The sequence below is a fragment of the Cyprinodon tularosa genome, unplaced genomic scaffold (genome assembly GCF_016077235.1).
Source record: "Cyprinodon tularosa strain WSP-4 unplaced genomic scaffold, ASM1607723v1 ctg873, whole genome shotgun sequence".
In the NCBI taxonomy this organism is placed as follows: domain Eukaryota; kingdom Metazoa; phylum Chordata; class Actinopteri; order Cyprinodontiformes; family Cyprinodontidae; genus Cyprinodon; species Cyprinodon tularosa.
In genome coordinates, this window is record NW_024039644.1 from 333754 (window position 1) to 350333 (window position 16580).

At 35.9% G+C, this 16580-nt stretch overlaps 1 protein-coding gene across 1 annotated transcript in view; it reads left to right on the plus strand.

The window, feature by feature from the left end:
- Window positions 1–14679, plus strand: part of chrnb3a (cholinergic receptor nicotinic beta 3 subunit a) — a 28034-nt gene extending 13355 nt beyond the window's left edge. The window contains exons 2-8 of the mRNA XM_038273489.1: window positions 854–1005; window positions 4541–4585; window positions 6215–6324; window positions 6875–7388; window positions 8835–9025; window positions 13738–13954; window positions 14129–14679. Coding sequence (XP_038129417.1) covers window positions 854–1005; window positions 4541–4585; window positions 6215–6324; window positions 6875–7388; window positions 8835–9025; window positions 13738–13954; window positions 14129–14263 — 1364 coding nt within the window. The 3' untranslated portion in view covers window positions 14264–14679. The remainder of the gene's footprint in view (window positions 1–853; window positions 1006–4540; window positions 4586–6214; window positions 6325–6874; window positions 7389–8834; window positions 9026–13737; window positions 13955–14128) is intronic.
- The last annotated feature ends 1901 nt before the right edge of the window (window positions 14680–16580 follow it).

A 16580-nucleotide genomic window follows, 5' to 3' on the forward strand; every position in this document is an offset into this window, starting at 1 on the left:
TCTTCAATCTGAGAAGGTATAACCTGCTCATCCTTAATAATACCCTCATGCCATAATCAAACCTGCTCTCTCACTTAAAGTGGAGCTCTGTGCCTATTAATGATTATTAATTAAGTTTTAAAAAAGCATAATCTTTCTAGAACACCTGAATGTAATCAGGGGCTTGTTACCAGGTCTCTGTTGAGCTGATATGCTGAAGGAATTCAGCTGTGGTAGCTCTTGAGGACTGGACTTGGGCAGCCCTGTTTCAAAATAATTGTCCTCAGATATTTCTTGATCCATCTAAATGTTTTATTCCAAATGCCTTCTCCTTGGTGCTTGGGTTTAAGCCTTCCTGATCTTGGTCTTGTCTCTGAGCAATAATTTTGTTTCTCTGAGCATTCCAAGGAAGTTGCATCTCTGACCATGACACTGAAGATGAATGGTACTGGTAGCTCTATGTTTGATATTTCTACAATTGTTGTTAAGTTATTTCAATTTTTTTTTTAACTTTTTCCAATAATACAAAAAAAAGTAAATGAAAAAACTATGGCATGACTCAATAGCAAGACAAATAAATACACAAGATAATGTGTTAAAAACACTTGGTAACAGTAATCAGAACAAAATGAATATGTATGTTGAACCCTAAATGGAAAAAAAAATATTGCAAGAACTTTAGAACACAATAAACAATGAGGAAAGTGGTACATGACATGAATACAAAATGAAAGCTTAACTTTAAAACCTATAAATCATGACAAGCCTACATTACTTGTTTTTTTTTTTTTTTTCCAATCTCATGTCAAAAGAGAAAACAAGAGTTCTATCTTATTCAAATATTTTCTTATGGTAACCTCTCATTTTTTTGCAGGCCAGGAGGACTTTGTGTCACTCGCTGAAATGGAAGACTCTTTGCTGAGAAACCTCTTCAAAGGTTATCAGAAGTGGGTCCGGCCTGTCGGGCATGCCAACGACACCATTACTGTACGCTTTGGATTGAAGATCTCACAGCTGGTAGATGTGGTGAGTACGGAAGCCGAGAGCGGTCGCGCTCTACTTTATTTTTCCTTTGCCTTCTCAAGATAATGTCATAACTATCTCGTTATTACGGTTAAACCATTAATTGTTTTCTTGAGATAATAACTAGATAATGAGATGATTAACCTGTATGAGTAATGAATCTGTTTTTTAGTTTCCGATTCTTTTCACTCATTTTCAGGTCGTGGTGGATGATTTGATTTCATGGAATACAGTAGAAAAAAATCAGAATTTTTTTTAATGAAAATCTTTAAACCGGAAGTATACCTGTTACAGGTGTAACACCAGTGCTGTTCAGAAAACACTGGCACTACAGCGCCAGAGGCAATAGTCTAATTGCTTATGAATCAGAAGAGAAAGCAACTAATCAAACCAACAACGTTGTGTCTTTACATAAAAGTTAAACACAGGATTATATACACATTTCACATGGGCTGCCATGTCGTATACTTATAAATCCTCTCCCGCTTTTGTGGTATGGAAGGATATAATCGGTGTTAACACACACAAATCATCTCGTTATCATGAGAAAACGGCTTTTGTTATCTGTAGATAATGAGAAAATTAAGTTGTTTGAAAAAGTGAGGACGTGATATTTAAAATTAGTTTTACATTTTCTTCATATCAAACAGTGCAAGGTATTCTGCTTTTGTGAAGATTTAAAAGTCTCTCTAGGTAGTACAAATATAATTACTCAATGGTGAACTTTCACATTGAGAATCAGCATTTCTGGGCTACTTAAGCAGATTTTCTAGAAATACAGACCACTAATGAAGACTGTGGTCTCAGTTTGTGATCACCACTGAGTAAAACTAAAGGACTCTCAGAAAGATTAATTAGACTAAGGAGTAGAGATGTTCTGTTGTATTGTGGAGCTGCAGCAATGCTGTCTTAATGGAAGATGCAGCATATAAAAACCTTTCGTGCATTGCCACGATAAATCTTTAATCCATTGCCATTGCCAAATTAAACCAACATTCAAATGATGATTAGATGATAAGAGGGCTTATTATGTAGAAAGTCAAAATTTAAAGGATCTGCTTTGGAGGTTTGGAACAAAGTTTATATCCAGTCATTATCCATAACGACAGATACCCAAAGTGCTTCCTAAAACAATCTCTTTCTAGAACCTTAATAAATATTAAGTAGATTAAACCTTTTTTGGAAATAATTGAAAAAATTGATCAAGTTTTAAAATACTCAAGTTTCTTTTGACATGAAAATTTGTCAGATTTAGTATTTTTTCAAATGTGTACACATCATGGTTACAATTTAATTAGATAGATGACAGTGGAAGGACAGGGTTTTTGAATTACTGAAGTTAGTCTGTAAGGCTGTACAGAATTTGTCACAGAATTAGCCTGTTCGAATAGGCCTTATGTTGTGTTCTTACCAAAAACTAGTCTAGCTTTGGTCAAAGCAATTCAGGAAAATTCTGTTAATTTGTACAATATATATATATATATATATTTTACTGCAAAAAAGTAAGGAGACCATAATCAAATCAAGTCTGATTTATTTATTGCACTTCAAAATAGCGCCTTAATGTGCAAACCTTTCTAGGTATCTAAAACTTAATTCTTACTAAAATAACTTTTTTTTTGTTATTCTGAAAAGCATTTTCTGCTGACAAAGATTTAATTTAGGAAATCTATTAATACCATTTTGACAAGGAAAGTAATTTGACCAGGAATAATCCTATTTCAGTGATGTAGAAATGGAAGAAAGAGAGGGGAGTGCTTTTAATAAATGTCAAAACCTCCTGCTATAACTGACTACATATAAAATTAGCTCTAAAAAAGACAATATAAAAAGAGTGTATATAGTACAAAAAAGCATACAAAAAGAAAAAGGTGTAATGTCCTGGAATATGTTTCCATCCATTTTCTGTCAAGTTTCATCCCTGCTTGGGTCGCAATGGATGCTGGTGCCTATCTCCAGCTGTCTACGGGCAAGAGGCAGGGTACACCCTGGACAGGTCACCAGTCCATCGCAGGGCAACATAGAGACAAACAAACTTTCTCATCTAAGGAGAATTTAGAGAAGCCAATTAACCTAACAGACATGTTTTAGACTGTGGGAGGAAGCCAGAGTACCTGGAGAGAACCCATGCATACTCAGGGAGAACATGCAAACTCCATGCAGAAAGACCATGGGCCATGAATTGAACCCCGAACCTTCTTGTTGCAAGGTAACAGTGCTACCCACTGCACCACTGAGCAGCCCGGAATATGTTAAAAATATATGCAAACTCAGAGTTGATTACACTAATTCACACCAGCCACTGTGAAACAGAGTTTCCAACCTTAGGCTAGATCAATTCAGAGTTGAGGAAACCTGCTTTGTGAAATAGATCTCTGATGAGTGACTTGCAGAGATACCAAAGTAACAAAGGCTTCCATCAGTAAAGCCCTAAACCCAGAGGGACTCAAATCCTACAGTGCCAGGCGTGTCCCCCTGCCAGTAGAAGTCCAGGTCTGTTTGAAGTTTGTCAGAGAGCATAAAGATGATCCAGAAGAGGAAAATGAGAATATCATGTGGTAAAATGAAAGCAACATATATTTTTTTTTGGCACAAAATCAACTCATCCTGTTTGGAGGAAGATTAATGCGGAGTTGCACCCCAAGAAAACCATATCTACTTTCAAGTGTAGAGTGGAAACGTCATGCTTTGTGGCTTTTTTTTTTATCTTCTAAGAAATAAGGTTGACTTATCTGTGTTAAGGAGAGAATGAATGGGGCCATATACTGTGATAGTTTAAACCAAATCCTTCCATTACTGAAACCATTGAAGATGGAACGTGGCTGGGTCTTCCAGGATGACAATGATCCCTAACACACCGATAAGAAAACAAAGGAGTGGCTCCTTTAAAAAAGAAAAAAATCAGGGTTCAGGATTTGTGTAGCCATTCATCAGACCTCAACTTAATTTGTGGAGGGAGATGAAAGTGTCTGTTGCCAGGGACAGCCAGGAAACATCACTGCTCTAGAGGAGATCTGCAAGGAGGAACGGGCCAAAATACCGGAAACACTTTGTGCAAACCTGCTGAAAACTTACTAAAACGGTCTTTTTATTATGACCAAATGCTTATTTCCCACCATAATTTACAAGTCAATTATATAAAAATCCTACAATCTCTAATCTCCTTTCTTATAGTTGAAGTGTACGCATAATGAAAACGTCAAGAGAAGTTTCCCAATTAGTGGCTAATCTTTATTTTTTTAACTTCACTGTACTGTATGTCTGCAAATATTTCAAGGAAAAAGGAAAAAGGAAAAAGGAAGGAAGGAAGGAAGGAAGGATCTATTGTTCTCTTTTAAAACTTAGTGAATTCTTTTGGAAGATAGTTTACTCTGAAAACTGTTTCTTAAAGCAAAAAAAAAAAAAAAAAAAGGTCACAAGGTCCATTGGCCTATTTCATTTAACTTAACTTTCCTTTAGCTTTGTGTTTGATCCTAATTACCCTCTCTTATCATTCCAAGTAAGCAGCTTAATGAGCTTATTTAATTTCTTTTTACAGGATGAAAAGAACCAGCTCATGACTGCAAATGTTTGGCTCTGGCAGGTAAAGATGAGAACTTGATTCACTTTCTTAAGTACAATTTAGGCAAAAGAATTATTAAAGTGTACATTAATTTCATTCATTTTATTTGACCTGGTATTAGCTTAACATTTGGGGAAAAAAAATGCAACATGTTACTGGAAGCCAGGGTAATACATAACATTATAAGAAAAAATTGCCTGTCATTACAGAGGGAGATTTTACCCTTAAATAACCTTTTCATAGCAGATTTGTTTCCCATTTGGTTTTTATAGGAATAATCAGAAGATGTGGATCCACTAGAACAGTGGTTCTTGATCCCTTTCCTCAACTACCACTGCTCTGCACGTTTTAGACATTTCTCTGTTGCAGCCCACATCCTTCAAATGATTTAATGAGCTCTTCAGCATCCATCAAATGCTGCAGAAGCCCTATCATTCATCCATATAATTTCGTACCAAGGAGTCCCATAAAACTAGGAGGACAGTGGTACTTGAGGCCCACGATTGAGAACCTCACCACTAGAACTGCTTACACCTATATTCAAAGCTTTTCAAACATGTCTATTACCGGTACTATGACTGCAAATTTGTAAAGCCCTCTGTGTTTAAACGTGAGTATTGCTTTTTTTATTGGAGCTATAATTTCTACTCGTTATGGCTGTCTCATTACATAAACATTGTCACAGTTTACATATGTGAAGATACAATTTTCTCAAATTTCCTGGTCTGGGAAAGCCAAAGCTAGTCCCTTGGCTTACCAACTCCCGATGACTGCAAATACATAAAAGTAACAGAAAACTTCATCTGGATGCAACTAAAAATGTTATATTTCCTTATTTACTTGAACATTCCTCATCTGGTGCTGCCTAAGGCACCTGCCCACATCACAGAACCGGCCAGGTGTCTTCCTTGGCCTTGTCATAAAGGAAATAGTGGTGCTGGCTGGATTTAAGTATCTTCTCTAAGAGGAAAGAGCTTAGTTTCACATAAATATATCCGATGATCTAACTGCAAAATTTTTGGTTTAGTGTAATCATGTCTCCCAAGTCAATATAACTCACCCCAAAATTATAATTCTTTACATTTATACTGTATAAACTGAGCATGTGGGGTGTTATTTTAATGTTATTTCACTTTTTTTTTCATTTTGGATTTTCTAGTTTTGAAATATTTATCTGAAAACCGACTCTGTGCTGTCCTTAAGGGCTAAACGGTAGCTAATACAGTTGAATGCTCATACATCAAACAGTTCATGCCGGTACACGCTTAACAGGTACAGGCATTTTCCGCTCATTTAGGTATAAATTCGTTACATCTCACTCAGGTGCCTAAACAGCATTGGTATTTGGCAGCAATGACGATGCTACCATTCTGGTAGCATCTTATTATTTATTTTTTTTTTTTACATTTTTTGAGGTTATGTCATAAAATCAGTGGGAGTTATACTTAAAGCATTTTTAACTCATATACATTTCTGCCTTAAATTCAAAATGCTTGGAATTACACTTGCCTTAATTAATTAACCAATTTTTTTGTAGTTTATTGTTTAGCTGAGATGTAAATACAAATACTATAATTTAAATGATGCTGCACAAAGACTCCTTTAACTGCTGTTTTAATGAGAACCTTGTTGTATATTATATTTTGATAGGAGTGGACTGATGTGAAGCTTAGGTGGAATCCAGAAGACTATGGGGGTGTTACTTCTATCAGAGTGCCATCAGAGACTATATGGCTACCTGACATTGTTCTCTATGAAAAGTGAGTTCTATTGCAACCTTACAATTACACTGCTTGATCAGTTAGAGCTGTTCAATCTGCTCATGTGATGATTTAAGATCACAAAATGCTGATTGTGTAGAATTTTCTGGTGTGGTTTATTATTACCGGTAGTTTGCTGTCCTTTTAATGTGATGATAGAAGAAGTTTCTTCTTACTGTATGGAGCATAAAAAAGATTAAGTAACACAACACTGTTCCTTCCTTTTCTGTTTCTATAACACTCCCAGACAGCATACTGAAAGAAGGTTATAAAGCATTTTCCTTTCGTCCAGGAAAGACAAATTGGTCTCTCTGGTAAAATTTCTTGAACAAAAACAGCTCTCTGTTAAACAGCCCTATATCATCAAATAATACTTGTCAAACTAAGAGCTGCAGCTGAAATATGTATCACTACCACTACTTCAAATGAAAGAACTTACCCGATTGCATATGTTTTTTTTTTCCATAGAGATAGAGACTCATTAAGGCCCATTCGTAGTCAATTTAGTTCCAACAATGATGTGTTCTCTCTATTTTTCATATTCTGCAAGTGCTGATGGTCGCTTTGAAGGTTCCTTGATGACCAAAGCAATAGTGCGATGGGATGGCACTATAACATGGACTCCCCCTGCTAGTTATAAATCTTCCTGTACCATGGATGTCACCTTCTTCCCCTTCGACCGACAGAACTGCTCCATGAAGTTTGGCTCATGGACGTATGATGGGCACATGGTGGACCTGGTTCTTGTGGATCAATATGTTGATCGCAAAGACTTCTTTGATAACGGTGAATGGGAGATCCTAAACGCCACTGGAATGAAAGGAAGCAGGAGGGATGGGATGTACTGGTATCCATTTATCACCTACTCCTTCATTCTCAAGAGGCTGCCGCTGTTCTACACCCTCTTCCTCATCATCCCCTGCCTCGGCCTGTCTTTTCTAACTGTGCTGGTGTTCTACTTGCCATCTGACGAGGGAGAAAAACTGTCCCTTTCCACATCAGTGCTGGTGTCCCTCACTGTTTTCCTTTTGGTCATAGAGGAAATCATCCCTTCATCATCAAAGGTTAGCATGGATAATCGTTTTCTCAAGTTTCTACTATATTTGGCTGGCTCATTAATACCCATATATTAAGCATAACACAGTTAAAAACTCCTCTCACACTCTAAAGTTTCCATCTGATTTTACCTAAAGCCCAGCACAGACATTTTAAGTTTAAAAAATAAAATATCTATGAGATAACTCCTTTAATGAATTTTGATTTATACAATATTATTATTTTATGTTTTTGAGGTTCTATGTTTTTGAGATTATTGTTATTTATGAGGTTATTTTTATTCTACTCTATTACTGACGATAAATATGCTGCTCTTGCTTTGCACAGGATTATCCTATATAACAGTAAACTATTTTCCAGACTAGGTAGGTTTCCCGTAGAATGTAGAGTGCCATTTTCTACCCAGTTTCCTAGATTCTTGCTTCAGAGTGCGTGGCTCTGCATTAAAACCAGGGAGCCTACTTTCTTTATTTAAAGTTTTTCTTTTTCAAAAGGGCTGCGTTGTCCAAGGCAGTACGCAGAGAACTAGCAACCCCATCAACAAAATCGTCAACCTGTTTAGGATTCTGTTCATAAAAAAAACAAAAAAACAACTGATCTATTATTTCAGAATACTCTTTGCTTAAAGACAATTCTTTTGAGGGCATAATCCTCTTCAGATGTCTCTCACTTATATTGAAACCAAGTTCAAAGTTAAGCAAGGATTTTATCTCTATATATTTGAAACAGATCTCAAAATTAACTTTATAAAACCTTCCCAATTGTCCATGTCCTTTACAGTTGCAGTGGTACAGCCAAACTGATCCATAAAAACTATAAATACAGGAAGTAACACAAAACCTTATCAAGATAAGGCAAAAAAAACAAATATACTTACTTAAGCTTACTTAAGATTATCTTCACTTGAACAATTTCTTGTAAAAGCGAAATTAACTCTTCCAGACAGCATGGAACATTCCATCAAAGAGCAACCTGCCATTTTTGTTCAGACCGTAGATATTAGCCGGTAAGGATAGTAGTCTTCTAGGTGTCACATGTCTTGACTCTAATTGTTAAGAGTGACTGAGGCTTGGACTGATTAGGGAAAATGTGTATGGACACTTTAGCCAAAGAGGAAGTCATGATTGCTGTAAGAATGCTGCTAGCAGTAAGGAAGGAGCTAGGCAGAGGAAGCTGGGTAATTCCTATCAATAGTTCATTTTGCAAACAATCATCCCAATGATCCTATCCACCAATTATGAGCTATACGTCCTAGATAACAGCCTATCTGGCAAATAGGAGCAATACACAATCCTTCACAAGAATATTATATTATTCTCATTATGTTACTGATTTGTATGTTGGATGCAGTAAAAATACTTCCCTTCCTAGTAACTAACTCTTCCATTTGCATCACACATTAGCTTGAGGGTTAGAAGTGTTTGAATAAGAATTTCTGTTTTGTCCTTCAACAGGTGATCCCACTTATTGGAGAGTACCTCCTCTTCATCATGATCTTTGTCACCTTTTCGATCATAGTCACAGTTTTTGTGATCAATGTCCACCACCGCTCTTCTGCTACCTACCACCCCATGGCCCCCTGGGTAAAGAGTCTGTTTCTGCAGAGACTGCCTAAGCTGCTGTGTATGAGGGGCCACACTGACAGGTAAACCTTCCCTTGGCATTTTTATGAAAAACTAAATTCAATCCCTGGATATGGGGCTGTAGTCAAGAGGTGTTGAATATACAAAAATAAGCTTTGTAAATCTGTTTTTTTTTTATAGAGCTTGCTTTTTATTTATTATTTCTAATAATGTCAGTATGGAAAAGTCTGGGAGGTATTGAATTAACTATTGTTATTATCTATGTAGTCTATAGTCTGCATAATTGTCCCATATTTATTTGGGCAGTACAGTTCTGTAGTGCAAGTGCTACAGTATAACCCAAGTCAGCTACGATGTAGTCTTTACTTAGCTCTCTACTGTGCAGATATTTTTACATCTAAGTAAAACATATTCAAGGACATTACAACTTTTTTTAATGATTTTTTTTTTGTACTACATAAACTCCTTTAATATTGTATGTCTTATTTTTGTCTTTAATGGCATCTTGCTTTTACTCTTTGTACTCTATATAAGCTACTGGAAACAGAATTTCCCTAAAGGAGCTATCCCAAGGGATACATACAGGTGCTGGTCATAAAATTAGAATATCATGAAAAAGTAGATTGATTTCAGTAATTCCATTTAAAAAGTGAAACTTGTATATTATATTCATACATTACATACAAACTCATATATTTCAGATGTTTATTTTGTTTAATTTTGATGATTACAAATGACAACAAATGAAAATCTCAAATTCATCATATCAGAAAATTAGAATATTGTGAAAAGGTTCAAAATTGATGGCCCCTGGTGCCACACTCTAATCAGCTAATTAACTCAAACCACCTGCAAAAGCCTTTAAATGGTCTTTCAGTCTAGTTCTATAGGCTACACAATCATGGGGAAGACTGCTGACTTGACAGTTGTCCAAAAGACGACCATCGACACCTTGCACAAGGAGGGCAAGACACAAAAGGTCATCGCTAAAGAGGCTGGCTGTTCACAGAGCTCAGTGTCCAAGCACATTAATAGAGAGGCGAAGGGAAGGAAAAGATGTGGTCGAAAAAAGTGTACAAGCAAGAGAGATAACCGCACCCTGGAGAGGATTGTGAAACAAAACCCATTCAAAAATGTGGGGGAGATTCACAAAGAGTGGACTGCAGCTGGAGTGAGTGCTTCAAGAACCACCACACACAGACGTATGAAAGACATGGGTTTCTGCTGTCGCATTCCTTGTGTCAAGCCACTCTTGAACCACAGACAGCGTCAGAAGCGTCTTGCCTGGGCTAAAGAGAAACAGGACTGGACTGCTGGTGAGTGGTCCAAAGTCATGTTCTCTGATGAAAGTAAATTTTGCATTTCCTTTGGAAATCAAGGTCCCAGAGTCTGGAGGAAAAGAAGAGAGGCACTTCATCCACGTTGCTTGAAGTCCAGTGTAAAGTTTCCACAGTCAGTGATGGTTTGGGGTGCCATGTCATCTGCTGGTGTTGGTCCATTGTGTTTTCTGAGGTCCAGGGTCAACGCAGCCACATACCAGGAAGTTTTAGAGCACTTCATGCTTCCTGCAGCTGACCAACTTTTTGGAGATGCAGATTTCATTTTCCAACAGGACTTGGCACCTGCACACAGTGCCAAAGCTACCAGTACCTGGTTGAAGGACCATGGTATCCCTGTTCTTAATTGGCCAGCAAACTCTCCTGACCTTAACCCCATAGAAAATATATGGGGTATTGTGAAGAAGAAGATGCAATACACCAGACCCAACAATTCAGAAGAGCTAAAAGCCACTATTAGAGCAACCTGGGCTATCATAACACCTGAGCAGTGCCACAGACTGATCGACTCCATGCCACGCCGCATTGCTGCAGTAATACAGGCCAAAGGAGGCCCAACTAAATACTGAGTGCTGTACATGCTCATACTTTTCATGTTCATACTTTTCAGTTGGCCAACATTTCTATAAATCCTTTGTTTTTATTGGTCTTCAGTAATATTCTAATTTTCTGATATGATGAATTTGAGATTTTCATTTGTTGTCATTTGTAATCATCAAAATTAAACAAAATAAACATCTGAAATATATGAGTTTGTATGTAATGTATGAATATAATATACAAGTTTCACTTTTTAAATGGAATTACTGAAATCAATCTACTTTTTCATGATATTCTAATTTTATGACCAGCACCTGTAAAGCCTAATAAAGTCTATGTCTGGAGAAATAATGAGAAAAAAAGCAGACGCAGAAGGGAATGTTTGAATTTCCAGATGTTATTCCTTATATTGGTTATCTAAAAGATATGAACTTTCAAAACAATGAAGTACTTCCTACATTAATTTCTATTCAAAGAAACAATAAGTAAAAAACTTTAGGTAAAATTAGTCAAAATCATTGTCACTTGTCATGGATGGAGGTAACATTCCCTATAAACATTGTCTTAACTTGTCTCCCCTCAAATCTAGAGGTATGGTGCGAAATTTATTTGATGTAGTCTGAAGCCTATGTTTAATTTCCTGTTCTTGAACCAATAATTTGAGAATTCCCAGGGTTGCCAAACCCCACACTTTAGCTGTGCTAAATTTGATCTCTAGACTTGGCAATCTTTATGACACTCTCCAAAGGGGTGAAATACACTTTTTGTTTCTGATTTAAGCCCAGGTCACACCGGTTGCGTTCGGCTTTTTAATATCCCATCCAATTTTTTTTACCACACAAATTGAAAAATAATCCCACATTTGATTGGGACAGATTATGAAAAGTTATTAAAAAGTAAATAAATGAAAACACCAGGGGTCTGTTTCAAAAAGCAGGTTTAACAAACTCAGATTAAAATCCGCCACTCTAAATTGATTTTAGCCTAAAGTTGGGAACTCTGAGTTTTTGGTTTCACAACAGCTGCTATCAATTAGTTCAATGAACTCCAAGTAGAATTACTCAAAGTTTAGCACGTGTGCAACTAGCTTGAAAAGCCATTATCAGAGGAGCACTTATTCGACAAGTCACCATGACAACAGGCAACAGGGAGCGCCCCAGTGGAACTTGAGTTTTTAAAGCAGAAATGCAAAAGAAAAAGAAAATAAAAAAGGAGGCTGTTTTTAAAAGACAGATAAACAGCGCTACAGTTACAAAGGAGAGGAATATGGTGAAGGAGCAGATTGTTGCTCGATCAAATGCATGAAGTGGGGAGTGGCGGCCTAGTGGTTATGCATAGATCTTGGAATACTGAGGGTGTGAGTCTGAAACACATTCCCACAGACTTCCAGTCTGGGTTTTAAGCAGGTCTCTGAGGGGCACCCCATCATGGCAGCCCACTGCTCCCCCACCGAATGGGTTAAATACAAAGGTAAATTTCTCCAATATGAGATCAATAAAGTTCAATAAAAAAAAAGCAAAGTGGACTTTGCTTTTTTTGGCAGGCCGTTTTACATTTATTAACAGCACTCTCCTCTCTGTTGTTCCATTTGAGGATCACTAAAATAAGATTCTTCCTGATAAAAATCACAGTCTTAAACTTAACTGTAATAATGATTTTCTAAATTACACTTTTATAGCAGAAACTGAATTTTAGAAAGTAAAAAAAACAAAATTATACTAGTAAGAATTAAGTTTTCTATATCTAGAAATGTTTACACTTTTTACATGGCCATTCTGACGTTCGTCAGCTTGACTGAATATGTATTTATGATATCTGAAAAACATTTTTTAATAGTTAAAATAATACAAATGCTGAACAGTAATATGGAGATCTGAAATGTATTTATAGACATCTAGAATGTTTCTTCTAGATGTGGAGAATGTAATTTTATTTGAAATGGTTTGTTAGACGAAGAAAAAATGTTTTTTTAGATATCAGGAATACATAATCAGTAAAACTAGTACATATCAATACTGATTGTAATAACAGTTTTGTAATATTACAGAATTATTTCTTGAATGGTAGTAGATCAATGTATCTATTTAGGAGAAATTTTCTGGCAGCAGGTGAAAATGAAGTCTAAAAACGATCTAATAAATAAAACCTTTTGATCTTCTCATGGGTCCCTCCACATGTTGATTCAGTCTTTTACACATTAAATACTAAGTGGCTGTTTGCAGCTGCGCTTCCGATGTTATCATCCCAATAAAAGGCCGTTATTAGCGGCTATCAGGCCCATTGAATGCCTTTAGCTTGTGCCAGTAGACTAATTAGGTTGTTAGGTTAGGTCGTTACCATTAAGTGAATCCTAATCTTAAGTAATTCCTTTTCCTCTGTGGAATTAATTAATCTATTTATGTGTAATCTGAAAATAATTTCAGTCGTTCATGTACTGTAAATGTAACTAAATAAAACTAAAATTATCTGCATCTCGCTCAAACTAAACAAACCAAAGGCCAGTACTCTCATGCCCTGTCAACTGAGTTGTAGAATCCTCTCCCCTATAAAAATTGTATTCTCTGTGAAGAAGTGCTGATCATCCTTTCATAAGATCCTCGTATAACAGACATGCAATGTCTGTTTTTAAAAGCTGATGTGTCTAGCAGACATAGTAAAAAAAAAAAAAAAAAAAAATATATATATATATATATATATATATATATATATATATATATATATATATATATATATATATATATATATATATATATATATCTATATATATATAGATATATATATATATATACAACAACAACAAATTATTTTTTTTTTTTTATGTCTTCAAATATTGAGGATGGAAAAGTATCGACAAACTGAAAATGTGCAATGACTACAGTTGGTGCCATTTTCCTCAGATATCACTTCCCAGATATTGAGATGCGAAGCCCTGACCTGAAACCCCACAGAAGCATAGGGCTGAAGGCTGTTCCTGGTCACGGTGTAAACCAGCAGAGAGGAGCCTATGGAGGGAAGGAGGATGAGAACCAAGCCTGGTTGGCAATGCTGGAGAAAGCCAAAAGCTCAGTTCGCTACATCAGCCGTCACATTAAGAAGGAGCACTTCATAAGAGAGGTGAGGGGAAGGCGGACTGGAGGATTAAAAAAAGTCACATCTTTATTCTGTATAATCATTTGAGCTACAGTCTCCTTACCAAACAGTTAAAAACTCCTGTCTGAGATTTTTTTTGTGCTAACTCTGATTTTTGGGAAATAAGTCATGTTTCTTTTTCATGTTGTGTCTCAACAGGTTGTTCAGGACTGGAAATTTGTGGCTCAGGTGTTGGACCGGATATTTTTATGGGCCTTCCTGACAGTGTCAATCCTTGGCACTGTTTTAATCTTTACGCCTGCTCTGCACATGTACCTCAGCACACCTTCGTAAACTCAGCCTTTAAAAAACAAAACTTCTCAGACTTTAAGATTTATTTAATAGATTATTAATGTGTATTCCTATTGTATAAAACTCAATAACCTCAGGCTCCAAACATCATGTTCTTAACGGTATGGTTTGCAGCCTCAAATTACTCCTGGAAACTGTAATGTTAGAAACTCAATCTACCCTTTATTTCAACCTGCATGTTCAGGGATGTGAAGAAGACTGAGCAATAAACATGGTAACAATTAGTGTGATTGAATTAAGCATCTATGATTATATGACCATAATGTTGCAGCTGTGAATGCAATAAAATGCACAAACATGACTTGATAAGGAATTAAATGTTCGGTGCACTTTTTTGTCACATTATTTGTATTTGTCTGTGTGTTCTGCACAAAAATAAATCTGCAATATCCTATGCTTTTCTGACTAAGAGCAATTTTATCACGACAAAGCCTCTGTTGTAAAACAAAAGTTTGACTAAATGAAATTGCTGACCTTAAATTGTTTTTTTTTCTATGTTCTAGTTTTTTTTGTAATTCCTAAATACATTTAAAATACATTCCTTAACTCTAAAAAAATAAACTGACTAGTCTCAAACACAGTCAGGTTAAATAGAAAATAACAGTAGCCTCTTTTGCAAACCTTACAAAAGGAATTGTGTTTAGTTAGAAATTTAGTTATGGACATTTTTTCACACTAAATTAATTCACTGATAAAGAAAAAAAAAACATACATTAAAGTATCACTTAAAGCAAAGTTCTAGGGAAGTTCTGGTTCTAAGGGAACTTTACACAAGTTAAACCAATGTTTTACTCTGAAATGTAAATGCAAAGCTTGGTGTTTTAAATACAGGGACTAACTTAAAGAAGATAATTCAATCGGAATCTATAGAGTCACCAGAGCTGATAAGAAGGGTCTTACCTTAGGATAGGAGAATCTATGTCTTTTCTAAAGTCTTATTTGCGTTTTTGCTATAGTGACATCAGTTTCCTCTCTCTCAGCTGGAAAAATGTCCTACTTCCACAGCAGTGGAAGTAGAATAAAAGTTAATGAGGTATGACAAATAGCATCAATTAAATTTGATGTGCGTAACACAGATGTTATTAGTGCATCACAATGTATTAGATTGAAGGAGATCTTTTGTGATGGTAAAATGTAGTTTTTGTAAAGTTTAAAGCCTGTCATGATTGATACCAGTGATTATTTCTGTTTATTGCTTTTAGTTGATGTTGCTGTTACCCTGGTTCCCTTAGTGTCCTCTAGGTTTAATCCATTGTCAGCTAATATATCCATTGGACATGTGCCAGCCAAGGTCTTTTTGTTTTTGTTCTACAGAAACCCATGAAAAAGGTTCACTCACTAGTTTTTATTGTCTTGGACATCTTTAAGAAAAAAAAGTTCTGCTACTATTAATAAACATATGTTTATGCCTTCAAGGAAGATCAGAAAAGAAAAAATCTCTATGTTTTCTGGCAGAAGCAAAAATCTAATTCAAGGTCTAATGTATATCCTCTTGAAGAAAATACAGGTATTGTCAAAATCCAATAAGAAAACTAAACGCACAGGTTAAACTGGATTAAATAAAAAACTAAATATGGATAATTTCAGAAGTTTACTAGTAGAGTTCTCAACCAGCAGAGTAAAACATTTCACTTCAAACTAATTTAATGGCATCTTCAGATTAAAATAAAACCATGCATGGTTTACGAAGCTCCAAAATATAATTTCCAGCTAATGAAAAGACTCATTTCATGAAAAAGGACTTTAACAAAGGCTTTAAGCAGGAAACTGTGTGCATAAAGTGTGATTTCAAGGTCATTTATCTTACTGCACAGAAGGTTCTGATGTAATAATTCCTAGAGGAGCTGACTAAATCCTCTTGTTGCTAAATGAGGCAACTTTTTTCAGGTCTGGAGCAACAGTAGTTAGTTTAGCTAAGAAAGCAATCTTTCGGGGAAATCATGCAACTCTTGGTAGACACAATACCTCATGCTGAGTTTGATAACTTGTATCCACTGTAACAAAATATATGAGTAAATCAATTGATACAGAGAATAGTTTTAGAATTAAACTGAAAGCATTGTGCATTTCTTTCAGTTTCCTGGTAATTTGTGGTTACTGATCAGAAAAGAGCAGGTGTTTTTGTCTAATTACTGGCTGACATGGGAAGACACTGAGGTTACTGGGTTATTTTAAGAACTTCAGAGACTCCACATATAATGTTAAAAATGGGCTTTGGACTGATTTGATCTTACAGTATGTTTTCACCAGACACACCAGGAGCACAGCGCATCACACACAAGCTGATTTCATGCAGAGC